The sequence below is a fragment of the Phoca vitulina genome, unplaced genomic scaffold (genome assembly GCF_004348235.1).
Source record: "Phoca vitulina isolate PV1807 unplaced genomic scaffold, GSC_HSeal_1.0 scaffold3, whole genome shotgun sequence".
Taxonomy (NCBI): domain Eukaryota; kingdom Metazoa; phylum Chordata; class Mammalia; order Carnivora; family Phocidae; genus Phoca; species Phoca vitulina.
This window is the reverse complement of record NW_022589706.1, coordinates 66,116,804-66,144,797: the sequence shown is the minus strand read 5'-3', so window position 1 is coordinate 66,144,797 and position 27,994 is coordinate 66,116,804. Positions and strand designations below refer to the sequence as shown.

General features: G+C 39.4%; 2 protein-coding genes across 9 annotated transcripts in view; one reads left to right on the top strand and one right to left on the bottom strand.

Moving 5' to 3' along the window:
- The window catches only part of ABCG2 (ATP binding cassette subfamily G member 2 (Junior blood group)), a 135,165-nt gene extending 133,251 nt beyond the window's left edge, over window positions 1-1,914 (top strand). For 7 of the 8 annotated variants that reach the window (XM_032400782.1, XM_032400780.1, XM_032400777.1 and 4 more), the window contains one exon: window positions 6-222. In XM_032400782.1, the coding sequence (XP_032256673.1) occupies window positions 6-153 (148 nt within the window). In that variant the 3' untranslated portion in view covers window positions 154-222. Of the gene's footprint in view, window positions 1-5 lie in introns of all 8 variants that reach the window. The other variant, XM_032400785.1, reaches the window with a different exon arrangement.
- Window positions 1,915-10,984: 9,070 nt separating this feature from the next.
- PKD2 (polycystin 2, transient receptor potential cation channel) overlaps window positions 10,985-27,994 on the bottom strand; it is a 54,344-nt gene continuing 37,334 nt past the window's right edge. The window contains exons 8-15 of the mRNA XM_032400776.1: window positions 26,009-26,190; window positions 24,784-24,904; window positions 22,443-22,541; window positions 19,953-20,074; window positions 19,588-19,705; window positions 18,322-18,485; window positions 12,676-12,823; window positions 10,985-12,316 (exon numbers count right to left, since the gene is read on the bottom strand). Coding sequence (XP_032256667.1) covers window positions 12,080-12,316; window positions 12,676-12,823; window positions 18,322-18,485; window positions 19,588-19,705; window positions 19,953-20,074; window positions 22,443-22,541; window positions 24,784-24,904; window positions 26,009-26,190 — 1,191 coding nt within the window. The 3' untranslated portion in view covers window positions 10,985-12,079. The remainder of the gene's footprint in view (window positions 12,317-12,675; window positions 12,824-18,321; window positions 18,486-19,587; window positions 19,706-19,952; window positions 20,075-22,442; window positions 22,542-24,783; window positions 24,905-26,008; window positions 26,191-27,994) is intronic.

The following is a 27,994-nucleotide window of genomic DNA, read 5'->3' as shown; positions in this document are numbered from 1 at the left end:
TTCAGATGTACTGGCGAAGAATTTTTGCTAAACCAGGGCATCGATCTCTCCCAGTGGGGCCTGTGGAAGAATCACGTAGCCTTGGCTTGTATGATTGTTATCTTCCTTACAATTGCCTACCTAAAATTGTTATTTCTTAAAAAATATTCTTAAATTCCTCTTTAATTTACATGATTGATCCACACATTAAAAATGGAGCATCTTGATTTATTTTAAATATTCCGAAGTGTTTTTGTTGTCTTTTCTTTTGGCATCATACTGTTCAGCAAGAATTATTTTCAGCAAAGACATTCACAGAAACCGTGGTGAACTGAATTACACATGAAAGAATCCAAGTCATAAACTAGTGCTCTTATGAACTGCGTATTAGTTCATCTAGTCATACAGTAACCATGGGGGAGGCATCTAGTTTAATTTATGGACCTAAAAAATAATTGAATTCTAGGAACTTGTGCCAAGTTCTGAACACCTCTGATACCAGTTTCCTCATCTTTGAAAGGAGTAGAGGGCTCGTTGCCCTCCAGCTCCAGTATCATCTGAATCTATGATCTGCTGTTATTTAGTAGAATCTACGATCTGCCATTATTTAGTAAATAACAACAACAAATATACAGATGCAGTGGTGGAAGTATGAAATTTAAACTGTATTGGAAAAACCCAGTGTGATTCATAGGGTAAAAAAAGCCATTCTGAGAGAAGAAGCTTTGCTGGGCCTTTTAAAGTTATTAGAACTTACTGAGATTTCTCTGTTGTGGACTCCGAACACCGCAGGAGGTCTGCCGGCCTCAGACGAGGTGTGGAGGGTGCTTAGCTGCGCTGGGGCATTCAGGGGTCTGTGGTCTGGATGCGCGTCACAACCTCCCAGGGCACTTGGCTCAAATGCACAGTGCGCCCGGCTGCGTCAGCATCTCCAGGGCTGCTTCAGAAAGAACGGGCCACGCCAGGACCCGGGAACTACCAAGATCCCGGCTCCGAACACTTGGACCTGTGATACCATAACTGTCACCACTGCCCCCATACAGACGTCTTCACTCCTACATAGACATCTCTTATTCACAGATTTTCTCTTCGTTCTAACCTTTATCGGAACTAGGGAAGTATTTCTTAACTTCTTTTTTTATTAAAGGGTAATGTAGGGGAAAGTGTCGTCCAGTGAATTATCGTAAAAGGAACATGCCGGTGCAGCTACCGACCTAGGGGCAGAAACAGGACATGACCAGCACATGGGAGCCCCCCTGGTGCCCGCTCCCCATCACTACTTCCTCCTCTCTGGGTTGTTTCTGAAATGACGCTTGCATACTCCTCTCTGTTGCTGTTATCACACATCACAACAGCTGAGTTTTGTGTTCCCGTGTGCATAGATCCATATTAAGTCCCTCCCGCCCCCTTTTAATGAAGTATTAATACAGAGAAGTTGCAAAGACAGTATTTGCCCAACTTTCCTTAATTGTTAACATTTATAGACCACGGTACATGTCAGAAGTAAGAGATTAACACTGTACATTATTATTACTTAAACTATGCACTTTATTCAGATTTCACCACTTTCACACTAACATGCTTTATTCCAGGATCCATTTCAGGAGATCACATTGCAATGAATCCCCCTTTTTATAAAAGTAAACACTTTTCAGTATTAATAGGAATTAAGTGAGCCTGAGGATCACCAGTGTAGACTCCTTGTGACTGCTCATCTTGGAGTATCGTTTAGTGTCGGTGGGTGCCCTGCCATATTGGCGTGACATCAGTCCAGGGACGTAGCATTATATTTTTAAGAAACTTTTTTTAGATGACATTTGATTAATGCATCATCTTGTAACATGTTATCACACACTCTTTTTACCTGATTATTATGTGACCATCAGGGTTAATCAGTTTTTCCTGTCCTTGGTATATAATCCTGGCTTCCTTAGAGTTCTCTGTATACACTCTTCCCTCATTATATATATATATATATTATATTTATATATATATATTATATTTATATATATATATATATAAATGTGTGTATATATATATACACACACACACACACATACTTTACATACAAAATACACTTAAAGAAGAAACAAAACAGCCAAACATATTAATACCTACTTTTGAAAAGAATTTAAATGTATCTTGTTATATTTATCATCCCTTTATATTACAATATCCTTTTTTACACAATTGTTTTTAATTATTATGGTAAGAAACACATAACATAAAATTTGCCATCTTCACCATTTTTGAGTTAAGGAACACTTTTTAAAGTATAAGTAAATATAAGTCCTATAAAATAGAAAATATGAATTTATAGAAATTTACTTCAGACTATGTCTATATTCTTTTGAATTTTGTTTTTATTTTCTTGGATGTCACAAGAACCAATCTATAATGGAGAGGATGAATTAATTTGGTTTAAAATAAAAGAAACCTCAGGAATAAATGAAAAGTGTTAGCTACTACTCTATTCCTTCCATTGCTCTCATGGTGGCTTGAAGTGAGTTGTTGAAGAGGCGGCGTATGTACTCATCTCCTTCTCCATCTTGGAAGCCATTCTTCATGGTCTTTAGATTTGAACTGTATTAACCTCAGTACCTCAATATCTACATATATTTGAAAAGTAGCACTACTCATATTTATATGACATCTTTAGACCACCCCTGTGCCTGCTCAATGGGCCTCAGATGAGACGAGTTGAGGTAGCTGGGGCAGATACCATTCATGGGTCCAAGAGCTTGGGCTCTCACCAGCGCTGATGTATGAGCGGCCACTATGGATGCCTGAGCTGTCTGAGCTCTCCATATGGTCCTGTCCTTTGACTAGAGCAGCAGGCCACTTGGTGACAAGTTGATAACATACAATAACTTTATGGTTGGCCCAGAAATCTGTGAGGATCAGTGTCTTAGAGTATGAGTCCTACTGGAGGCCTTACATTTGTAGAGATTCTGTACTTTGTGTTTTATTTTGCATTCCCTCATGGAAGAGCTGTATGGTGTTCTATGATACCTCTTGCTGTACTGTGCTAAGGGATTTTCCTTTTGGTTGTAGCAGTAGAATTATTAGAAAGTCATCCGCTTGAGAGTACTTCCAAGTCATTGCAATGTTAAAACTTTTGGCTAGTATCCATGGTAAAAAGTATATTTCATTGGAACAACGCACTGCTTGTGTGCACACAGATAATCCAAACAGGTCTCATGGGGTGCATTTCGAAAGTTATTTCTGAAAATAGAGTTTGAGTGAAATGATTTTATAGGCCCACCAGTATAATACAGTGACCATGTAATCAATAAATATTTTCAAAGTTATACAATTTTATATGCCCTTTACTTATTTTTAGTGTCCTGGTTTGATCAATTATATGTTTATGATGGTAATATTGTTTTACCTCCCTCAGATAGAATTCATAAAGATTAAGTAATTCTTGATACTTATTTTTCATTTTATTTATTTTTTTGTTTTCATACATCCTTACATTCTCTGAATTCCTTCTTGCATCTATAAGATGAGAAATTCTTTTAGCTTTAGCATTTTTTTTTTTAAAGATTTTATTTATTTATTTGACAGAGACATAGCGAGAGAGGGAACACAAGCAGGGGGAGCGGGAGAGGGAGAAGCAGGCTTCCCGAGGACCAGGGAGCCCGATGCGGGGCTCTATCCCAGGACCCTGGGACCATGAACTGAGCGGAAGGCAGATGCTTGACGACTGAGCTACCCAGGCGTCCCTAGCTTTTAACATTTTAGGTTATATGGTTGTTTATATTGAATTGTCCATTTTTCAACTAGCTTCAAGAAGAGCAGCCACCCAGCTTGACTTTTCAACTTCACCTATGTGCTTTTGGTATAATCCTGTAATTTCTTTCATTTGAATTGTTACCAAAATAACTGGAATCTTATTTATGCAGATTTAGACTCAAAGTTGCTAAAATCAAGAAGGGCCTTCTCTCTGTTTGAAAGGTTGGCCTTTGACTTGTTCATCTGGTTAGTTTTAAGTATTTTCTTTTTACATTCCGCTTTGGTTGGTAGGGGTAGAACCGAGCAGAGTTCTTTACTCCTGTAGACCAGGGGTTGACAGACTTTATCTGTGAAGGGATCTAAGAAATATTTTGTAGTCTTTGCCTGTTTTTTTTTTTTAGACGACCTCTTAAAAATGTAAAAATCGTTCTTGAAAAATGTAAAAACTATTCTTAGCTTGAGGCTATACAACTCAGTGTGAGCCAGATTTGGCCCACAGGCCACAGTTTGCAGAGACCCTTGGTGTAAAGTTGTCGCTCCTGCTTCATGTGAAACCATACTTAAAATGTTGATGAACCAGATTTCTAAGAAATTTGCTGGCAATTTTACTAAAATATTTTTCAAGGTATTATATTGAAACCCTGTTTCTGCATAATAGAACAAATATATTGCTTCCTAATACTTGGCTCTTCCTTAAGAGATCTGGCTACCACTTGAGGTCAGGCCTCATGGGGTTTGTGGGGGAGCCTGTTTTGCATGTTTAGGAATTGGACTTTTTTTTTTTTTCCCCAGTGCATGTAAGGGGCGTTGTTATGCTCTGAGGAATTAATTCACTTCAGCCATCCTCAGAAGGGGACTGGTAAGCCAGAGCACTGATTCACTAATTTAAACAGTAAAGTGTTCTAATAGCCATTTACTTGTGACATTCTTCTCTCAGGTGTGAAACTGAGATCAGAGGATTCCTTGGTAAAGACAGAATTAGGATTTCAGATTAATTCAAATAATGTCTACTACATCCATAGGAATTTGTGTCAAGCTAAGCTGAATAGTTGCAAGAGCTCATCATCACCAAGACAGTGCAGGAGATAATCAGTACCATCCTCACCCTCACAGGTTTGGGTTTATTCTCAGTGGACTAAAGATCCCAAGGAAAGAAAACCTGGAGCCCCACCAAACCTAGTTCTACCCTCTTGCTGTACCTCCTGGCCTTCTGTCTCACGGTATATACATTTAAAAAAAACAGTTGACTCACATGTTGCAGCCTACTTTGTCCCCACCGAGCACTATGAACACAAGATAACTTACATTCTAAGTTGAAGTAACTCTTGTTTTCTAGACTGTGAGCTTCCACATTTCTTTGCTGTTATCTAGGGTTTCCCACGCTTCCCTGGTAAGAATCAGTGATCATCTGGGATGCTTATGTGAGGAAGGAAGGCAAGGAAAGGCTATTTTTTCCCTCCATCTGTTGAGAAATCTCTGAGGACTGGGCCTGGGAATTCCAGGTGATTCTTTGGGATATACTGATTTAGGATTGTAATAACCAGGTAAGGCCATTTTAATTTCATTATAATTTGATCTCGATCCGATCACTGTGACAACTGATTCAAAGCCATATATTTTGTACCCACCAACACACTGGAATCACATTTAGGACTAAGTGAGCTCATTAACATCAGCCGATCTTCAAACCCTTTCTAACCTGCGGGGTCGTTCTCCCCCGGCAGCCCCACACGACAGCACTGTGGGTCTCTGAGAAGTGACAGCTGACACAGCCGCCGCTCCGCTCAAGTGACGGTTTGGCCTCCTTTCCTTGCCGGGCAACAGAAGCCGAGGCGTCGTCTCAGGAACAGAGGGCTTGGCGGTACGATGTTTTTGAAAACCTCAAGCTGTTCCATCTTTTTCATTTTGCAGATGAGGAAACTTGAGTTTCAGAGGCTGTTTCTCCAGTAGAAACCAGGGAGTTGTACTTTAAAAAAGTGTTTCAGGAGCTGTGAAGCAAATACGGGGCCTTTCTATCTCTACAGTTACTCAGGCAGATGTCCCCCCTCCCCTCCTTGTCATGTTCCACTCACCAGGTTTGTGGCCTTGATGAACTTACTTAGCTTCATCTGTATGTAACTTAGTCTCGTATGCATAAAATAGGGACTCTATTATTATCTCCCTCTGTGGAGGTGTGAAGATGAAATAAGGCAACGCATGTAAAGTGCCTAGAAGTACCCGGCTCATAGGATGCCCTCAATACATTTTAGCTATTACTGCTACATCCCACAGGACATGAACACAGGTTATTAGCATCATCCTAGTGCTGGTTCATGGATGACACACTTGGCTGGGACGAGAGCACCATCCTTCCAAACCAGAGTTCGGCAAACTATGGCCTGCAGGCCAAATCCGGCCCACTGCCTGGTTTTGTAAATAAAACTTTATTGGAACATAGTCACACGCATTTGTATTTGTATTGTCTATGGCTGCTTTTGCACTATGATGGCCAAGCAGTTGTGACAGACCATTACGGCCCATAAAGCCTAAAATATTTACTATCTGGCCCCTTACGGAAAGTTTGCAGGCCCCTGTAGTAAACCAAGAGTTCTTGTTCCCAGTAGTGACGGTATACAGTTACAGTGTACGGGTCTACACGCCAGTGAGCTCGGCCTCTCTCAGTATCATTCCCTTTAACCCATTTGCAGAATCGATGCGTCCTGCCCGCAGCTGTCGGCTCTACTGCAGTGGGGCTCCCAAATCCTCAGGAGTGGTGGGGGGGGGGGGCGTGCGTGCACACACACACACACACACACACACTTCTACCTGAGAATACAGTGAGGGTTCCACTGAGCCTGAAACTGCCACATACACACTTTGAGATTTGCACACTGGGGAAAGAAAGCAGGTATCACACTGGTCATCTGTGTTAGGAGAGGCTAGACTTTACTGCGGCCTAATGCGGCAGAGAACTCACAGAGCTAATAACCTGGTGTCTCCACGCTCAGTGGTTACCCTCAGCAGGCAGGCAGAACCACCAGAGCCTGATAAAGGACGAGGGCTGTGAGCCCTCAGCAATGAGGGTGTGAGCATGGCACGGAACCGGCAACTCAGCACAGCTGAAGTATTGGCCGAGATCGAGGAAACTCTAGAAAGGGTGGGAGCGGAGATAAGAAATCGTTATGGCCTTGTGAGCAGCCCCAGCGATGGGGACTAGCGAGTTCCACTAACCCTCCTGAATTACACTCTCTAGAGATGCTAGCTGGCCTCCCTCAAAAAGTCCAGAGTGGACTTAATGTGGGCATGAGTGGATCTGAGTGGTGCCAAGGGTGGATGAAGGAGATGCGTTTGGTGCTCTGTGGCCCATCTCCTCTGCACCTGATTTCGGCGGCAGCTGTGGTGGCCAGTTCCGTGTGAGCTCGGGTCACGTTGACAGCATCCCACCTCAAGCCTGCACCACAGAGCTCTTCGCTTTGCTGCTGTGAGGTCCTCCAGAGCTGGAAGAACCTGCTTGGCCCGAGTGCAAGCATAGCCTGAAAGCGTGGGGGTGTCTAGCCCTCCACCAACAGGGACCGGGGCCGACGGATGAAACCGTGGCCTTACGTTCTTCAGACAGGGAATTATGGGAGGCATTCTGTACGGTCCTCAGAGGTGGAACTAAGCTCCCGTTGCCTCCAGAGGCACCTGCCATAACACACCTGTCTACTGGCATTTCCTCCTTTGCTGGCTCACTCTCCATCTCCTGCTGCAGTTGCCTCGTATCACCTCCCAAATAAACTATCAGGACTCAAGTCCTTGTTTCGGCTTTTCTTTTAGGACACTGAAACACATTCCCATTAATACCAGAAACAAAATAAGCATGTCTACTCTCACTGCTACTCTCCAACACAGTACTGTCCTTACTTACAAATGAGCTCCTCTTCTTCCCAGAAAACGCAAAGAACCAATACAGAATCTATACTAGAGTTAGTAAAGGAGTTCAACACGTGTGATATATGTAAGATTAATTTATAGAACATTTGTAATTTCCCTTTATTTCAGCAATAACCAACTAGAAAATATAATAGATTCTGTTCATAGTACCAATAAAACTATATTAAAAATGCGTAAGAGGGGGTGGGGGGATGGGTTAGCCCGGTGATGGGTATTAAAGAGGGCACGTACTGAATGGAGCACTGGGTGTTATACACAATGAATCAAGGAACACTACATCAAAAACTAATGATGTAATGTATGGTGACTAACATAACATAATAAAATAAAAAATCAAATACAAATAAAATCTAAAAAAAAAAAGATAGCAGGAAGGGGAAAATGAAGGGGGGGAAAATGGGGGGGGGAGACGAACCATGAGAGACTATGGACTCTGAGAAACAAACTGAGGGTTCTAGAGGGGAGGGGGTGGGGAGAGGGGTTAGCCTGGTGATGGGTATTAAAGAGGGCACGTACTGAATGGAGCACTGGGTGTTATACGCAAACAATGAATCATGGAACACTACATCAAAAACTAATGATGTACTGTATGGTGATTAACATAACATTAAAAAAATAAAAAAATGCATAAATCTTTAAGAAATTTTAAGAAACACTTAAAGGACATTAAGGAAGTTCTGAATAAAGGAAGAATTGTTTCTGATAGTGTTAAGATGTCAGTTCTCCCTAAACTCATCAGTAAATTCAATGCAATTCCAATAAAATTCCGGTGGGACCTTTTTCTCTCTGTCCACTCCTGCCCCCACAGGAACCCACCAAACTTGTTTGGACACTTGCATGGAAAAATAAAGTTTCACAAAAATAGCATAGTCAATTTAGGGAAAAAAAAAAGACCTTACCACATATGAACACGTACTCTAAAGTCATAATGATAGAAGTTGTGCAAGAACATTCATAGATCAGTATGTAAAAGGCTAAAGAGTTAAAAAAAACCAGACATTTATACATGAAAACGGAAATGACATCATGAACTAATAAGGTAAAGTAACTTATTTAATAGAGAATATTGGCAAAACTGGCTGACTGTATGGAGAAAATACCTGTGGGCCTTATACAAGGTTACTCTTACACAAAGTAGTAAATGTGAAAGGTAAAACTGTAAGTTTAATAAATAAAATTTTTGACCGTACAAAGGTCTCAAAACCCCCAACACAATAAGGCAAAACAAATTGATGGATTCTTTTATATAAAAACCAAGGAAATATTGACAAAGTTATCAGTTGGGTGAGAGATACTAACAAGAGTCCAAACTGATAAGGGATTAATACTTAAACCATACAAGGAACTTGATTTGTTGATTCACAAATCAACAAAAAAGGCAATGACCCAGTAGAAAAATAAGCAATGAACAAAAACATACGTGTTTCCCAGTAGATCAAAGTGTAAGATTTTAAAGGTTTGAATAGGCAACTTACCAAAAGGGAAACCCAAATGTTGAACAATTATGTGAGGGGATGTCCAACCTTAGGAATTAGGAATCCGAGAAATGCAAAATAAGATGAAACCTTACTTTCAAGCCATGCCATTAACAAAAAGTAGGCAGCTGCATGGTACTGATGCTGGTGAGGGTATGCATAAAACTGGTAATCTCACGCACGTAGTGGAATTGTAGACTGGTGCAGTCATTCCGGAGGGCAATCTGACAGTTCTGAATAAAACTAAATATTCATAGGGGCGCCTGGGTGGCTCAGTCGGTTAAATGTCCGACTCTTGATTTCGGCTTGAGTCATGAACTCAGGGTCCTGGGATCAAGCCCCACATTGGGCTCAGTGCGGAGTCTGCTTAAGATTCTCTCTCTCCTTCTCTCTCTGCCCCTCCCCCCTGCTCACACACACTCTCTCTAAAATAAATAAAGAAAATTAAAAAAATTTAAGTATTTATAAACCTGGCATTCAGCACTCCAACTCCTGTTATATACCCATGGAGGAACTCAGGAAAAGCCGACGAGGGAATTATGTTCAAAGATTTTGAGATAACAGAACTATGAGAGCCAACTCTTCACTATAGGAAACTGTAAGTAAAATGTGGGGGTTGCACAGTAGGAAACACTACACAGTCCTCAGAATCACCTCCTAGAGGTACATATTGCAGACGAAGTAATGTGTCAGTCATACTGTTCTTTGGACATAAAAAAAGAAGATGCCTTTTTCAAAGTCTAAGCCTTTACTAATGAGTCTCATGATACAAATTACCCAGCTGCTTCTCCTTAGGAAATAGACAACTATAACATCTGTTACTATCCCAAGTCTTTATTGAGAAGTAAAGTGCTCAATATTACACATTAATGAAATTCTCGATTGTCGAGAGCCTTGCATATGTAACATCTTTTTAATAATACAAATATAGAGGGGAAGATGACAGGACAGGGATGAGAACGGAGTTCTCCATGACTACAGAGAAAAAAAATCTGTAATTTAAGGGTAAAAAGAAAGAATGTTGTATAGTCTTACAGGTGGAATGAGAAACAGTATAATAATAAGTATACAAAAAGACTTTCTAGTGACCATAATTGATATATGGCACGTGGTCAATACACATGGATACCACATAATGGCTGCACTTCAAATTGAAGTTTGTTTACATGTAACAACACGGTACACAAACATAAATACACACTCAATATCCCTGGAATGCAAACTGTAGTACCTAGTAATAAAGAACTTTGTGTAGCATATTCAAAAGAAAGTAAAGATGGAAAGAAAGCCGTGAGAAATATTGTGAAAGAAACCCAATGTGTATCACTTCTATAGAAGCCAGCTTAAAAAGTTCGTTTGCTCGTGTTTTCATTGAAGATTTGACTGACATGTTCTACCAATTACATGAAACAACATGTGAATTCAGAACAAGGCACTAATACACAGGCCTCTCTTCTATTGTTCTCCGAGTCGGAGTTAACTCACCAAACACTGCATTCTCCCTTGCTTGTCCCATTAGCTCTCAAAAGGTTACCTCGTTCAACACTTTTGAAAAATAAGATCTTTATTTTTTATTGAGAAATAGACTTCTTCTCTATAAATTTGGTGAGATCCTCTCCTAAAAAAAAACCTGCTGCAAATTCAAACTTTGGCTGATACATTCTGATAATGAATTTTCAACACCAGAAACTCCTTTTGATTAAACTGAGCTCCATTTAGATTATAAATTCTAGTTTTGAAATGCAGGATCAAGAGTATCTGAGTTCTCAGGGTGCCTGAGTGGCTCAGTTGGTTAAGTCTCCAGCTCAGGCCATGATCTCAGGGCCAAGAGATGGAGCCTCATGTTGGACTCTGTGCTGAGCACGGAGCCTGCTTAAGGTTGTCTCTCTCCCTCTCCTCTGTCCCTCCCTCTCTCTCATTAAAAAAAAAAAAAAAAAAGAGTATTTGAGTTCTATATTCTCAAAACAGCATAAAACTCAAACTTTAGTCTCACAATATTTATATATGAATTTCAAAACTTTAAATTCTTGTGTAAAATGAACATATTTGCTGAGTTAAAACCTTCAGTACATACTTAAAACATTTACTAAGTTGGCCTTCCCAGATTAGTTACAACATTAAAATCAGTTGCAAATAAGCTGGGCTACCTGGGAAGAGAATATATGGACAAATCTTTATACTGAACTAATTATCAGAGTAAGTCAATCTTAGTGATAGGGCTCCTTCCAATTTTCCCATGTTATGGTTGGAGATGACATTTTAACCCACAATCAATCTTCGGTGGCTTCATGCAGCTCAGAGCAAAAATAGTGTGAACTGAGTGAAACAGTTATTCCCACAGACATTAGATATGATACAATAACCAAAAAAAAAAAGCACAGTATCCAACATTTATCTTAACCATTCATACAAATTCTAGCATAATGACTACATACCCATTCTATGGTTTGGAGTTCTTTTCCAGCTCATCTTTTAGAAAAGTTTACCCCGGGAAGGTAGTTGAAACAAAAGGCTCCTTTCTTAAAAGAAAGCTATGTATTACGTCCATGAGCTCAGCCTGCGTGGGAAGGAATGCCCCTACTTTCCCTTCACACCCTGGGCAAAAATGACAATACCGATTTTCGTGATTGGAAATAAAACTCAGAAGCCTCTTGATGCTTCTCTCCTCACTTTAAAGGCTACTTCATTGTCAACTGAGAAGACTCGTAGCAAGTGGGCATACCACTCCATATACTTTACAAAGACTTTTTTTCTAGACTCAATATTTACACCTAGATTTCTTACACGAGAAAAAAAAAATCTTCTTTGATCCATGGGCAAGGTTTATCTAAAATAAATTAAAGTGCAGAAGACTTAACGGCTGGTCACAAAGACCAGCATTCTACGGTGGTCAGGGCATATAAAGTGTACCTGCCCTGGCAATGCAGGACGTCAGCCCCTTTCTCGCCAGTTAGGAACACATACTAGCACATGTCCTAGACGTGGATATTGGAACTCCCGTTTGCACCTGCACCTTCTATTCCTTCTGTAGACTGGGAGGAAGAAGGGCGGGAGCTTCTGGGGCGAGCTTGACCATTCAGTCCCACGGGTGTGCCTAGACCGTGACTTGTTTGGGAAGCTGCATCATCGGATTCGCAGCGCCCCAGCTCCTCCCGTACTAGCCGTTCCATCTGCTCCCTGTGGATTTCGCTGTCACGACCCAGTCTTTCATCCTAATAAAGGAAAAAAAGACCACGATGTTGGGGGTCGGGCGAAGCATACTTCTGTACTTAGAAGTTGCCCGAGGAAATTAAGGGGCCAAATTATCTGTCATTAAGTGACGCTGGCGATTTATAGCGTATACAGCAATTCTCTGAGCTACTGGAGTAACTTTTCTGCTTAATTGTACCATTCAGTGAAGGCAGAAGCATCAGTGCTTGCAGTATTAAGTAACACCTCTAGATTATCATCTGACGGCACGGATCTGCAGTTACACGGACATTTTCAAAAAATGTCTCAGATTCAAGGTTATAAAATATGACTACCCTGATACTTTACTGGGTCAGTGTTTCTGTGTCAGATGACCACTTACCTCCACCACCCCATCCAGCAGCCTTCCCAACACTTCCCTTCTCTTCAGTTTGGCCCGCTCCATGATCTCCAGCTTCACGATCACAGCGTCAATCTTGGACACGATGCTGCCGATGGAGTGCTCCATGCGGTCCACTCGTCTCACCAGCCTGTTGGAAACCGCAGGTGAGAGGGGTCAAAGCCACCTTGTGCAGTTGGTTGCCTTTTCAGCCCATTTGCCTTTTCAAATGGAAGTGCTAAGATTTTTTTTCTTAAACAATATGATAATCTGAAACACATTCTAAGTAGTTTCAAACTTCAGCGATAAACTCATATATTGCTGATGGGAATGCTAACTGGCACAACTTCTCTGCAAGTCAACATTGTATTACAAGTCTTAAAAACATACGCTTAGCTTTTATTCAGATATTCCATTTTTTGAAAAATTTCTAAAGGAAATATGTATATGTGTGATTTTTTGGGCTACCAGCATACTCATCAGAGTTCTGCTTATTAATAGCAGTTCATTGAAAAATGGTTACAGGGCGCCTGGGTGGCTCAGTCGTTAAGCGTCTGCCTTCGGTTCAGGTCATGATCCCAGGGTCCTGGGATCGAGCCCCACATCGGGCTCCTTGCTCGGCGGGAAGCCTGCTTCTCCCTCTCCCACTCCCCCTGCTTGTATTCCCTCTCTCGCTGTGTCTCTCCCTGTCAAATAAATAAATAAAATACTAAAAAAAAAAAAAAAAAAAGAAAAAGAAAAATGGTTACATTAGGGGTGCCTGGGTGGCTCAGTTGGTTAAGCAGACGCCTTGGACTCAGGTCATGATCTTGGGGTCCTGGGGTCAAGCCCCGCATTGGGCTCCTTGTTCAGTGGGGAGCCTGCTTCTCCCTCTCCCTCTGCCCCTCCCCCCACCTGTGCTCTCTTTCTCTCGCTCTCTCAAATAAATGAATCTTTAAAAAAAAAAGAAAAATGGTTATTTTTATAATTAACAGAAAATTATTCAAATATGTTACTGTTCATTTATATAATGGAATTCCAAGGAGACACCAGAAATTATATGGTGATGGAATATTTAATGAAATAGTAATGTTGACAATATATTAAGTAAATAAAGTAGTTAGAAAACACTGTTCACTAATGAGTGAATATTTTGAATAAAAAATTATGTAAAAGCTTTAAAAACATAGAAATAGGAGACAACCTCTGGAATGGTGGTTTGAGGGCTCTGTAGGCACTCTCCCCAGAGAAACAACCATAACTGTTAAAAATTATTTAAAATTTTTTTTCAAAATTCTGTAAATCTTTTTTTTTTTTCAAAGATTTTATTTATTTATTTGACAGAGAGAGAGAGAGAGACAGCACAAGCAGGGGCAGTGGCAGGGAGAGGGAGAAGCAGGCTCCCCTCTGAGCAGGGAGCCCGATGCGGGGCTCGATCTCAGGACCCTGGGATCATGACCTGAGCTGAAGGCAGATGCTTAACCGATTGAGCCAGCCAGGCACCCCAATTCTGTAAATCTTCTTAAGAGTACACAGCAAATGAAGAAGCATTTACTTAAGAAAATTCACTGGATTTTAGTAAGAAGAGTGAGAGTCTATGACACGTGAGCTACGGTCTGCTCCCTCTCTGTCTCCCCCAGCTCAGTGTAACAGAAGGGTCACTCCAGTTGGGTTCGGCAATGGACACAGGGCCCCCACTCCCTCCAGCTCCCAGTGGGGGCCTATGGTATCTCCCACGGAGGGGCGGGCTGCTGCATTTCTCATCTCTATGTCTCCACCTCCAAATCCATGTTGCAGAGGATCTAATCCAGGCAAGAGTGGCTGGGAGGGATGATGTCTTCTTCCACCCAACTGCCAACTGTAGGCTGGAGTTTCCATGCCAGGAGAGGAAAACTGAGAAGACTGAAGGCTGCCCTCCTAGCCCAGTGGCTTATTCATGAAACAGGGGTATCACTCGGGGAAGTAGACCACTGTCCCTGACCCTAGCTCTGAAGGAGTGGCACAGAGGTTTTGGCCGGGAGGAGAGTCAGGCCATAGAACAGAGAGCTCCAAGGCTTCCCCCAAGAGAACTGGCTTTATTTGGAACAAAGTGCTAAGCCTGAGTGCTCCTCAGAACAAATGGGGATTGTGGTGATAAGCCGTTAAGACGAGGTTGGTCACCTCATGAGATAAAAAAGATAAGTTGTTTACCGGCTAGTTTATCAGAAAGAGGATAGCTCTTTAGGAAAAGAGGAAGCTTTTCCTAAAGCTCCTTGCTCGGCGGGAAGCCTTTAAGAAAAGAGGAACCAGGAAAAGAGACAGCTAAGAAGACTGCTAAAGACTGGCTTCAAAAACTACCCCTGCAAAGGGGCCTGAATTGAATTGGATCAGAGTGTGGAACAGTTTATATCCCAAGGCATTACTGAAAACAACAGACCCATCAGCCAACAATTAGTGGAAGCCAAGAGGTGGAAGTAATATCAACAGAGGCGGAAGGCTTCCCAGAGAGATCAGGGAAAGACAGTGAGAGCCCTGCTAAGAGCACTATCTTTTCAAAGTGACTGTGGTGGTCATGTGGTCACGTGGTCAGGCCTGTGGTCACGTGGTCAGGCCTGTGGCCTCTGAGAAGCAGCATCAGAGGCTTCACAATGTGGGGGAAACAGACTTCATTAAAAAACAAGCATGCAAACAGCAAACAGAACAAGCCTGGGAGGGGGAGTAGGGGAGGAAGAAAATCAGTATTCTAAATTGCTATAATATTTATTTAATATCTCCAGTTTTCAATAAAAAAAAATGAGACATGCAAAAACACCACAAAAAAATGTGAGCCATAATACATAGAGAAAAAGGAGGCAACAGAAACTGCCTTTGAGGGAGCCCAGATAGATTTAGTAGACAAAAGGCTCAAAGTAGCTATTATAAATATATTCAAAGAACTAAAGGAAATCAGGTTTCAAAAGATATAGGACAGTATGATGACACTGTCTCATCAAATAGAGAATATCAATAAAGAGATGCAGATTATTTCAAAGAACCTAAGAGAAATTCTGGAGTTGGAAAGTACAATAAATGAAAGGAAAAAGTCACTAACAGGGTCTCAACAGTAGATTTGAGCTGGCAGGAGAAAGAATCAGCACACTTGAAGATAGATGACAGAAACTATGCAATCTGAAGAGCAGAGAGAAAAAAGAGTGAAGAAAGATGTGGGATACCAGTAAGCACCCCAACATATCTAGGATAGGAGTCCCAGAAGGAAAGGAGAGAAGGCAGCAAAAAAAATATTTGAGGACATAATAGTTGAAAACTTCCTAAATTTGATGAAAATATTATATATCCCAGCAGCTTAATGAACTCCAGCTAGGATAACTGCAAAGAAATCCACATCCAGACAGATCATGGTCAAAATACTGAAAGACAAAGACAAAGAAAATATCTTGCAAGCAGCAAGAGAAAAGTGACCCATCACATACAAGGGAACTTCAGTAAGATTAACAGCTATCTTCTCATCAGAAATAGTGGAGACAAGAAAAAAATGAAGGAAAAATAAAAATATTCCTAGATAAAGAAAAACAGGGAATTCAAGCTAGTGGGCCTGCTTTATTTTTTATTTTTATTGTTAAAGATTTTATTTATTTATTTGAGAGAGAGAGAGAGCATGCAGAGACTGGGGGGAGGGGTGGAGGGAGAGAGAGATGCAGACTCCCTGCTGAGCAGGGAGCCTGACATGGGGCTTGATCCGAGAACACTGAGATCATGACCTGAGCTGAAGGCAGACGCCTAACCGACTGAGCCACCCAGGTGCCCCAGCAGGCCTGCTTCTATTAGAAGAGATACTAAAGGAAGTTCTTCAGGCTGAAAGCAAATGATCCAGATAGTGACTGGAATCCACATGAAAAAACAAATAGCACTGGAACATGTTATTATGTAACTGCAAAAGACAAAACAAATGCATATACCTTTTCCTTTTTTTCTCTTCACTGATATCAAAAGCAACTGTGTAAGACCATACGTACACAATTGTATTGTTGGGCCTATAACACATAGGAATGTAGTAATATATTTGACAATAGCAGGACAAAGGAGGTGGGTAAGATCAAAGTTGTATTGGAATACGGAAATGACACCAGATGGTAACTTGAATCCTCAGGAACAAATGAGGAGAAGCAGAAATGGTAAGAAAAAGAATAAGCTAAATTCTATAAATATATACTTTCTCTTCTTTCTTGTCTCAGCTCTTTTAAGAGACAAAATTATTGAAGTGATCATTATAATATTGTGATACTGGATTTGTAACATATACAATAATGGCACAAAAAGGGGAGGAGTTAACAGTTATATAGGAATGATATTTCTGTATCTCCTTGGATTAAGTTAATATGAATCTGAGGTAGATTCTGATAAATTGATTTGTATATGTTAAGTCCTAGAGCAACCACTAAAAACATAACTGAAAAATGTAATGAAAAAAACTATTAAAGGAATTAAAATGTTACATTAGAAAATAGCCATTTTATTTTTTTTAAAGATTTTATTTATTTATTTGACAGAGAGAGACACAGCAAGAGACAGAACAGCAGCAGGCGGAGTGGGCTTCCGCTGAGCAGGGAGCCTGATGTGGGGCCCGATCCCAAGACCCTGGGATCATGACCTGAGCCAAAGGCAGACGCTTAACGACTAAGCCACCCAGGCGCCCTGAAAGTATCCATTTTATGTAAAAGCAAGCAATAAGGGAGAAAAAGAGGAAAAAAAAGACATGAGACCTATAGAAAATGAAAAATAAAATGGTAGATGTAAGTCCAACTATATCAATGATAACATTAAATGTAAATGAAGTAAACATTCTAATCAAAGGCAGAGACTATCAGACTGGATAAAAAGACCAGATCCTACTAAATGCTGTCTACAGGTGACACACTTGAGATTCAAGGATACAAATAGGTTGGAAATGAAAGAATGGAAAAAGATGTATCATGCAAAAAGAAACAATAAAAACATTGGAGTTGCTATAGTAATATCAGACAAAAAAAGACTTTAAAACAAAAAAAAATCTTACCAGAGATAAAGTAGGACATTTTATAATGAAAACAGGGTCAATCTATTAGAAAGATGTACCAATTATAAACATATATACACCTAGCAGCAGAGTGCCAAAATACACAAAGCAAAACCTTACAGAAAGGAAGGAACAGGCAATTTAATAATAATAGTTGGAGACTTTAATATCCCACTTCCAAAAGCAGATAGAACAAATAGGCAGGACGGCAGGAAATAGATTTAAGTAACACTATAAACCAACCAGGCCTAATAAATATCTATAGAACACTCCACTTAACAACAGCAGAACATATATGCTCCTCAGGTATATCTTAGGATATACCATGTGCTAAGGCCATAAAAACATAAAAAAAAAAAAAATAAACACATGTAAATGGAGATACAAACACCAAAATGTTAATTGGCATTTCGGTTTAGTGGGAATGGGAAAGATCTTAATGTTTTGTTTTTATTTACTGATTTTCCTATAAGGAATACAGTACTTTTATCAAAAGAAAAAAACACCATTAAAAGTTATAAAAAAAAAAAAGAACTGATGATTAGTAATGGAAAGGATCAAATTGTGAGAGGTAGGAGAAGCGGCTTGGTCTCATTTGAACTCGTCAGCCCAAATTCTGCCAATTCCTTAATACTTACACTTGAAATTCTTCATAAGAAACCCCACTGGAGATGCTTCCCCTCCTTCTGGAGCTATGCCCACTGTCTTCATCATCATCCTCCTCAGAGTCATCCAGGCTTCGTGGGAAACTTCGGCTACTCATGGGACGTGGTAAAGAGCTGTGGTCCAGATCCAGGTCCTCCTGAAGAACATGGGGTCACTGAGTGAGGAGCAAGAACACCTAGTCCCCACAGAGCTTCACTGTGGGCTTAGGCAGATGGGAAATGGGCATGTACCATTCAACACCAGACTGTGATTCCCACACTTCCAATTCATGGACTGGCAAATTTTCAAAACAAATTTTAATGACCAGCAAGGAATTGCTAACTTGTTTGGACAAGGAAGAACATTAAAAATAGAACAACAACAAAAAAAGTAAATGAAGAAATATATTATCACCTTTTCATAAAAAAACACATTTAATAACTACAAAGTAGGAAGGATATAATCTTAGAAGAGATACAGCCTTGTGTAAGGTGATTTTACTCACTGTCTTCTTGTTCACATTTCACTATACCTGGTAAAGTTTCCCACCTACCGACACAGTTCTGTGGAGCAGTTTAGAGACCGCTGTTCTATACTATCTCCTTATAGAAAAGGGATTTTTGTATAGAGTATTCACCTATATTCTCTGTACCTCAATTACCACGGATATTTTTTGGTTTGTTTAACCATTTATTTTTAAAGTTAATGTTAAAAGCTTTTAATTATCCTTTCTGATTATAAAAGACCATTTCATAGTAAGTATTCAAACGGAAGGCAGCTGCTAGTTTTGTTTTACTATAAATGTTAATTTATAGAGCAACTAACTTTATATCCCCTGAGAAATCTTTTCCCCACTCTCACGGACACTATGAAGTGTGTAACTCCTAGGTTTCCCTTTTTAAGCTGATGACCAGAAAGCTTAGGGCCAAATTTGTAGCTCAGTCTTTAACAAGCATGTATATATTTTTATGGAATGCATTTTTAGCTTCATAGTCTAGTTTTATATTTCACTTTTGTTTTACCTCATTTTTTCATTTTGATTTTTTTACATTTATGCCAATATATATGTAATATATTTTTACATATTGTTGTTATATATCCTTTTTGGAATATGCTGGGTACTACTACATAAATTGACGGAGACAGAGACAGAGAAAGAGGCAGAAAGACAGAGAGACTCTCAGTAATCCACTACTTAGCATGGTGTCTGAAACACAGTGAGGGCTGAATCAAATCATGTTCTCCTACACTAGACCCACCCTCTCTTTTTCCAAGTCGTCTCTCATCTGCTGATGTTCATGTTCGGTCAGTTCTTGATCTCCATCTTGGTCATATTTTGTGAATATTGCCTCTATCTCTGCATCAGTATGGCCCTTCCTGAAATTATTGAGAGGTTACAGATGAAATCATTCATGTACATGGTCCAGTGCAAACACAGAGACATCAAGATGCAGGAAGAAAGGAGAAACTGCTGAATCATCCCTCCTCTTGGGATATGTTCCAGAAAGACACCTCCTCTGAAAAAATAGTGTCTCTCTGAGTACTCGGGCCAGAAATATCCTTATCACCAAGAACTTATCTCTATATAGGAATTTCCCAGGGCCTCAGAAAGTGTGATTCTCACCCTTTGAGATCTTGTCGAAGTTCATCAAAGTTTAACTTGCCTCCCCCTTGCCTCAGACTCTCAGAAATGTCATCCACAGCATTTTTTTTCAGTTTTAGTTTGACCAAGGCTTTATGGTAGCCCTGTTGAAAAGAAAAGATTGGGTTTAGTTTACTCTCTTTTTGCATGTGCTTTACCATCCATTTACACTAGTAACTACTAGTGTAGACCTTATTTTGCACGGTAGTGCAGGGCTGTCAAAATGACCTTGCAAGCCCGAACTGTGCAAGTGATGTTTTTTTTTTTTTTTTTTTTAAAGATTTTATTTATTTATTTGACAGAGAGAGACACAGCGAGAGAGGGAATACAAGTGAGGGAGAGGGAGAAGCAGGCTTCCCGCTGAGCAGGGAGCCCGATGTGGGGCTCGATCCCAGGACCCTGAGATCATGACCTGAGCCGAAGGCAGACACTTAACGACTGAGCCACCCAGGCGCCCCTGTGCAAGTGATGTTAATAATCAACAGGAAAAATTATGATTGCTCCATGACCTTTAAAACATCTTATCAGGGGCGCCTGGCTGGCTCAGTCAGAAAAGCATGTGACTCTTGATCTCGAGGTCATGAGTCGGAGCCCCACGTTAGGTATAGGGATTATTTAAATAAACTTAAAAAAAAATAACTTTTCATCAAAGCATTAAAAACTCCCTTGGTATCAGTTATAAATTTACAGGGAAATTAAAAAAAAACAGTAAAATGAATATTTATTTGTAAAAATTTTATCCAGAGTAGTTTGAATAGTGCTTCCCTTCTTCTTGTATAACGGATATGGAGGACACCTCTTTTCTATGTCTTGAGGAACTTTGATAATCCTTTCTTTATATGGATCAGCTCCCAACATTTTATCCTTTGCCCTTCCAGTGTTGTAAAATATCTCCAGAGTTCCTTGAATGTGACATTGTTTGCCAGCGTCACTTCCTTGGAGACTGTCGGGACTTCCCATCACAACCACTACTCTCATTCATGTTGATAAACTTGCCTTCACTAAGTTCTTTGACTGCATATCTATCTTTCCACAGATATTCAAGATCTTGAAGGGTAGCTGTGCCAACATTCCCATGGCCAGGTACCTATTCTAGAACTCTCTTACATTTGTTTTGAACTTCACTTTCAGTGTTATCAGTCTTTGTTTCTTTGCTCGGCTTTCATCTTTGCTGGCCCATTCTCCCTTTCAGATATGCACTCTTGTAACACATCACGTGGGGGTTTCTCACAGGGAGAGAGAGAAGCAACACAACTACATGTTTTGTGTCTGCACTAAACAGCAGGTGCTCCGTGACCTAGCCTAGACTTTGTAAGAAGGGGTGTTGTCACTCACTGGTTAGGATACACATCCGTTACTTATGTAACGATTTGTAGACTGAAGAGCTAGCAGTGAAGTTTCTATGTTATGCTATTACAGTTAATATACTGTGATAACTGAAATGTTCTGTGACAACTGGAAGTTTGTACTTTATACTATTATTCTCAGTCAAGATACTGTGACAACTGAAATAGGAACTGTGTGGAGAGGCTGGTGTTATTTAACATGAAATAATTGAAATCTGTGCATCTCAGAACCAAAGTGCAAAGGACTGCTTGTATACACCTTGGAGATTTGCTAACATGTAATATATTGTTCTGCAAAATTCAGGATAACCTAAATCTTAAGGTCCCATCCAAGGGGTTTTGTTTTAAGAACTGGAAGTTCTCTGTTCCAACATGATTCACAGACAACACAGTCTTAGGACTTGAACCAACAGAAAAAGATCACACAGTCAAGGAGCTACGGGTATCTTAGTAAAATGATGTTAGGGAACAGGCTGTGTACTTCAGATGTAGTTATTTTTTGTTGCTTAAGTTTTATACTTTAAACCAAATAAAGAAGTCACATCGAGAAGAACAAAGCTACCCAACTTTCCTGTCCTGCCCTTCCATTTATTTAACAACTTCCTGAGAAGGTGCGTAAGTGAAAGTTCTCAGGCCCTTACTCTGTGGCCTTTTTCCTTTGACTATTTTAAAACTTCCTTGGAAGGTCAAGGATAAAGGGTGAACTACAAAATATTTGCTTCTAAAACTTTTTTAAAATTGTATTTGAGATAGAAAAAGTGGAAATGTCTTCATATTCTTCCCTTTCAGTTTATTCTGAACTCTGGATCTGCAAGGGGCAGCCAACTAGAGGTGTCCTCAAAATAAGTAAAGGTAAAACCAGCAGCTCAGCTCTTAAAGAGTCAAAAGAGATTGTGGAGAATTTAATTCTAGGGCATTAAATGATTTCCAGAATTTAAGTCCAGGCTAGCAGCATACCCATCTCTAGCTCTAAGACAGAGAACATTTAAATTATTCCTGAAATGTAGCAATCTACTCTTTACTTTACACCATGACAATGGATCAGTGTTGATGTGGAAATCTGGCTGAAGCAATGCTCACTTTATGTAGAAAGTAAAACAATTCTGAGAATTAGGGCTTGTCGTACCTTTTTGATAAGATCTGAGAGTTCCATTTCAGCTTTCTGCTGGGCCAGATCAGATTTAACTTCAGAGTAAGTATCATTGATGATGGCCAAAAACATATTCTGTTTGTAAATCAAAGGAAAGTTGAGATTAAAGAAGAAACCTAAATATACTTCCTAAACATCAATCCGAAATTTGACATACGCATTTTTGTTCTTTTTTTTTTTTTTTTTTTAATGATCTGATTTCTTAAGAAGACATAAATTAATAGTTTTGCTACTATACTCTTTGGGAAAATTATTTTTTTCATTAAATCATGCCAAAGGAAAATACAATATATTTTCTTATTTACAAACCATATATTGTGATATATTTTGCAAAAAGAGACAAGAATGAAATACAACAAAATATCGATGTATTTACCAATGGATGGTGGGATTATTTTATTTTATTATTTTTGTTTGTCTACACTTTTTTCATTTGACAGAAATTATTAGAAGTGTAGAACTCTACGTAGCTCTTCAAATTTCAACAGTTAATACAGACAAGTGGAATTCTATGCCTCTTCCAAATATTGTTATACAATATTATTTGAGATTTACAGAGCATATTTTGAAGAGTTGAAAAGATCTCTGCAAATGGGAATACAGTAGGCTTCATAGAAGATAGTCAAGAGAAGCTTAGTGAAAAAGACAGACTTTGAAGTCAAGCACACTTGGGTTTCAGTCTTAGCACTGCCAAGACTATATTGCTTAAATGTTCTAATCTTTATTTTAAAATTTATTTGTTCTTACATTAACAAAATGGGAGAAATCATAGTTCCTCCCCTACAGACTTGTTGTAAGAATTAATGAGATAATCTATGTTAAGTGCTTAGGACAGGGCCTCATGCATGGTAAGCGCTACATAATTTATAGCTATTATCATTCAGTAATGGTTAGTTCATTTTCCTAACTTTCTCCTCCCCAAGATAATGGTTTGTATTTCCAACACCTGTTTCCCACAGGTTTTTTTTTTTAAAGATTTTACTTATTTATTTGATAGAGAGAGACACAGTGAGAGAGGGAATACAAGCAGGGGGAGTGGGAGAGGGAGAGGACCCTGGGATCATGACCTGAGTTGAAGGCAGACACTTAATGACTGAGCCACCCAGGCGCCCCCCCTCCCACAGGTTTTCTTGAAACGCCACACCCAACTGATCAGGTCCTTCTTTAACACACTCTTTCTTCACTTTTCCTTTCTGGCATATAGCTCTGGTTTGTGACTACAGTTATGTTTTTTTTTTTTTAAGATTTTATTTATTTATTTGAGAGAGAGACAGAGAAAGCAACAGAGAGCATAAACGGGGAGGAGAGGGAGAAGGTGGCTCCCCGCTGAGCAGGGAGCCCGATACGGGGCTGGATCCCAGGACCCTGGGATCATGACCTGAGCTGAAGGCAGACGCTTAACCGACTGAGCCACGCAGGCGCCCCCAGAGTTATGTATTTGATTATGTCTGTTTTCCCCACAAGTTTGTGGAATCTCCCTGAGGGCAGGGCTGGTCTGTACCCCCAGTACCTGGCACCTTGCCTGGAATATAGTGGCTCAGTAAATATTTATTGAATGATTGGGGAATGAACAAAAAGAGAGCTCTATTATTTTAATGGCTATTAAATTGCTACAAATTAAGGAGGAATACTATTTAAGATTCTGTAGCAGGAATGAGAATAAAATATAAAATGCATGTAAGTTCCTGGCTTAATGCTCAAATCCAAGGGCAGCTGGAGTAACATCTCCCACTTTCTCCCTCCCAACCCAGGCAATTACTGTTGTCTTTTTAAGTTTCCAAATGGCTGGTAGCTAACGCCTGCAAATATGAGTAAATTAAAACAAAAATATCTTAATCTTCACAAGCAATAATTCACTCAAATATTACTCTTGACATCCTGGATCTAGCTTGCTTTGTCAGTTCCAATTTTTTTTTTTTTAAAGAAAAGAAGAGAAAGAGGAATGAAAAGTCATGCTAGCAAGTGATCACAAAAGTGCCGACATCTGTGTTAAAAAAGTATGTAAACATGTAAGCATTCTACTTTTTCGGCAAAGCACTATTTTAGGTAACTTTATAAATTTGCATGTGAACTAATTTTTTTTTTTACATTGAATAGACACATATATATGGATTCATGAAAGACCATGGAAAAGGTATTTGGTGAAGACTTAAAACTGAATCAGTGAGAGGTAAAATAAAATATGTCTTCTGGTATCTACAGTTATTCCTGGGTCTTTTAAAAAATGATAGAGCGTGAGAGAAAAAGGAAGATGGTGATTTTATGATGGTGACTTATGAAGTTTAAATCACCTCACTATAAACAAAAGTGTACATACCAAAAGAATGAAGAACATAAAGAACACAAATGTAGTAAAATAAATTGGTCCCAAAACTCGATTAGCTTCCTCAATCTCTGCGAAGTTGATATCACCCAAAATGATACGGAATTGAGTGAAACTATAAAAACAAAACAAAACAAAACACCATAATACAAAAACAAAGAATGTCCAGCATTGATGTAACATTCCTTAAAGATGACTTCATACTTTTGGACCTTTTCATCAGTACAGATAGCTGCCAAATAACAGAAAATTGTCAATCCCTTTGGAAAATTCTTGCTACTTATATGACCAATTGAAGCCTCTGGAATAAAAATAATATGCTTTCATGCTAAATATGTTATTTCCACTTGGTTAAAAAGAAAATATAATAATATTATTAGATGACATAAAGCAATTAGCTATAAGAATTTAACACATAATCTGGCTAAAACATGGTTAACTCTCAACTTCACAACAGTCACCCTCTTAAAAAACCTCTTAAAAAAGACTTAGCCAAACTTGTATGCATTCAAAGACCCAATATCCTCACATGCACTCAAAGTGGTGTTGAGTGGCTGTGTGTTGCCAACGCTGGGTCTTAATCAGTAAAATCATTTCCGTTCCTGATTTCCATCAAACAGTGACATTAATTAGCTGTCCTTCAGTACAAAGCCTTTTTAACTTCTATTATCATAATTCTCTTCTTTCCTAACTAACTCCTTTCTAAATGGCATGGAAATCTTAATACCGGTTATTATTTTTTTTTTTTTTAGTCTTCATATCATATTTGAGAACTTTGGAAAAGACTGAAAATTCCTGTACCGATTTGAGTTTCTCTTAGAATATTAGAAATACTATTTTTTTCTTAGAAAAAACCTCCAAGTTTAAAACATGTGGCAACAATATTGAGTAAGAATGAAAATATAGGCAAATGTCTCTTAAAAGCTGCCATCTGCATTGACTGCTGAGAAGCCCTCTGTCTTTATAACAGTATTGCTTTCCTACAGCTGTTCTACTATGTCTCATTACTCTAGAGCTGCTATCTTAAGCTTATCAGCATTATGCATTGCCCTCTTTGCATCGGTGAGTCATCGCTTCTGGGAAAGATAATTAATTCTTACTTTTAAATAACTATTTGAAAATACTTGTTGATTAAATAGCGACTGTGAAGATTTCTTTATCCTTCAAAGGCAGTGACATCTCTAATTAAATTTTTCTTTTTAATTTCATATATACTTACATACACTCTTGGAAAGTACTGAAGTCATCAACTTGAGTGCCAAAGACGAGGTAGGCCAACTGAGCATATGCTAAGAAAATAATGAAGAACATAATTGCAAAGCCAAAGAGGTCTTTGGCACACCGAGACATGGTTGTGGAGAGCTGACTCATGGTCCTGTTAAAGTTGATGAATTTGAAGAGCTGTAACAGAGGGAAGATATCAACAGATGAATGGGTGAACAAAACGTGGTAGATGCGTACAATGAAATGTTATCCAGCCTTACCAAGGAATGAAATTTTGATATAGGCCACAACATGGATGAACCCTGAAAACATTATGCTAAGTGAAATAAGCCAGACACACACACAAAAAACAACTATTATATGATTGCACTAACATGGAGTAGCTAGACTATGGAAATTCATTGAGATAGATGAGGTTACCAGGGCCTGGGGTGAGGGGGGAATTTGGAGTTAGTGTTTACCGGATACGGAGTTCAGCTGGATTGATGAAAAAGTTCTGGAAATGCATATGGTGATTGTTGGACAACAATGTGAATGCAATTAATGTCACTGACTTGTACACTTAAAAATAGTCAAAGTTATAAATTTTATGTTACATGTATTTTACAACAACATTTTTGGAAGAGAGAGAATAATGACTTGCTTTTTCCCCTAAACCCAGCAACTTCTCTTTTCTCATTCAAAGAGTATTTGTTGAGTGCCCACCATGTGCCAGGCCCTGTTCTTGGAGCTGGGAACAGCAGAGAACAGAACAAAGCTCCTGTTCTGATGTTGCTAAAATTTTACGTGATGGTTGCAATATAGTAAAAACAGGTTCAAATCATAATTAAGAGGATTAGGGATATTCTTCCCCCTAAGAAAGATTAAAAGAGGGGGAAAAAAAAGCCACAAATGAAAACTAGTGAAGAAAAACAAAAAACCCCCCTCCAGGAGATACTTACTGTATGTTATTAACTGTCATTCATTATTTAGTGACTATGTGCCAGGCATTATGGGAAGGGCTATGTATACTGACTCAGATCTTTGCAATGAGATTGAAATATTGGTATCCTGCCCTCAGGAGGCAGCCAGGGCTCAGAGCCAGCAGCTGAACTCACCTTTGTCTGACAGCAAAGCCATACTGAACATTTCTATAGGCAACACTAAGGATGGCTGTTCAGGTTGCTCATCCCAGCCCCGAGGCATGACAAGCTGCATAGCTCTAGCTCAAAGTCCCGATGGAAAACCATTAGGGGGATACATCAGAAGCCAAGTCGCAGTCCCTGCCCTAAAGAACTTTAATGGTTCTCTAAGTTTCGGAAGCAGAATAGTTACAAGCAAAACGCTAAATAAAACACTCAGCCTGAGGCACAAATTGAAAGGAAATCTCTAGAATTTACTCTTATACACTGTTTTGGGCCACAATAAACATTTTTTGAAGGTTGTTGTAATCACATTACTTAATTCCTATTGGATTTGGATTATTTATTACTATTTTATGATAAAGGTTTGGTGTGTGAGTGGTGGTTTTTCCTGAACAAGCATGTAACTAAATAAATAGCAAGACAGATATAGGATGAGGCCTACACCCTCCGATAAATCTCAGGCCTTCCAGGTGTGAGTACCAATTCAGGAAAAAAAATAACTGTTGGTGAGTAGCTTCTAGAACAGTGCTGTTTAATAAAACTTTCCGTGACGAAGGAAATGTTCTTTATTTCCACTGTCCAGTACAGTAGCCATCAGCCACATACAGACATTGAGGCCTTAAAATGTGGCTAGAGGGACAGAGAAACTGAATGTTCAATGGTATGTAATTTGATTAATTAAAATTTCCATTTCAATAGCCACTTGGGGCTGATAGCTACCATCTGGATAGCAGAGTGACATGCGGGCAGCTGCCTCATTATTACTAAAATTTCCTGCATCTCCAGAATTGAGGCTCATTTGTATATGAAATGCCCTAACCTTTCACATACATGGAAATGTACACTATGTTTCAGAA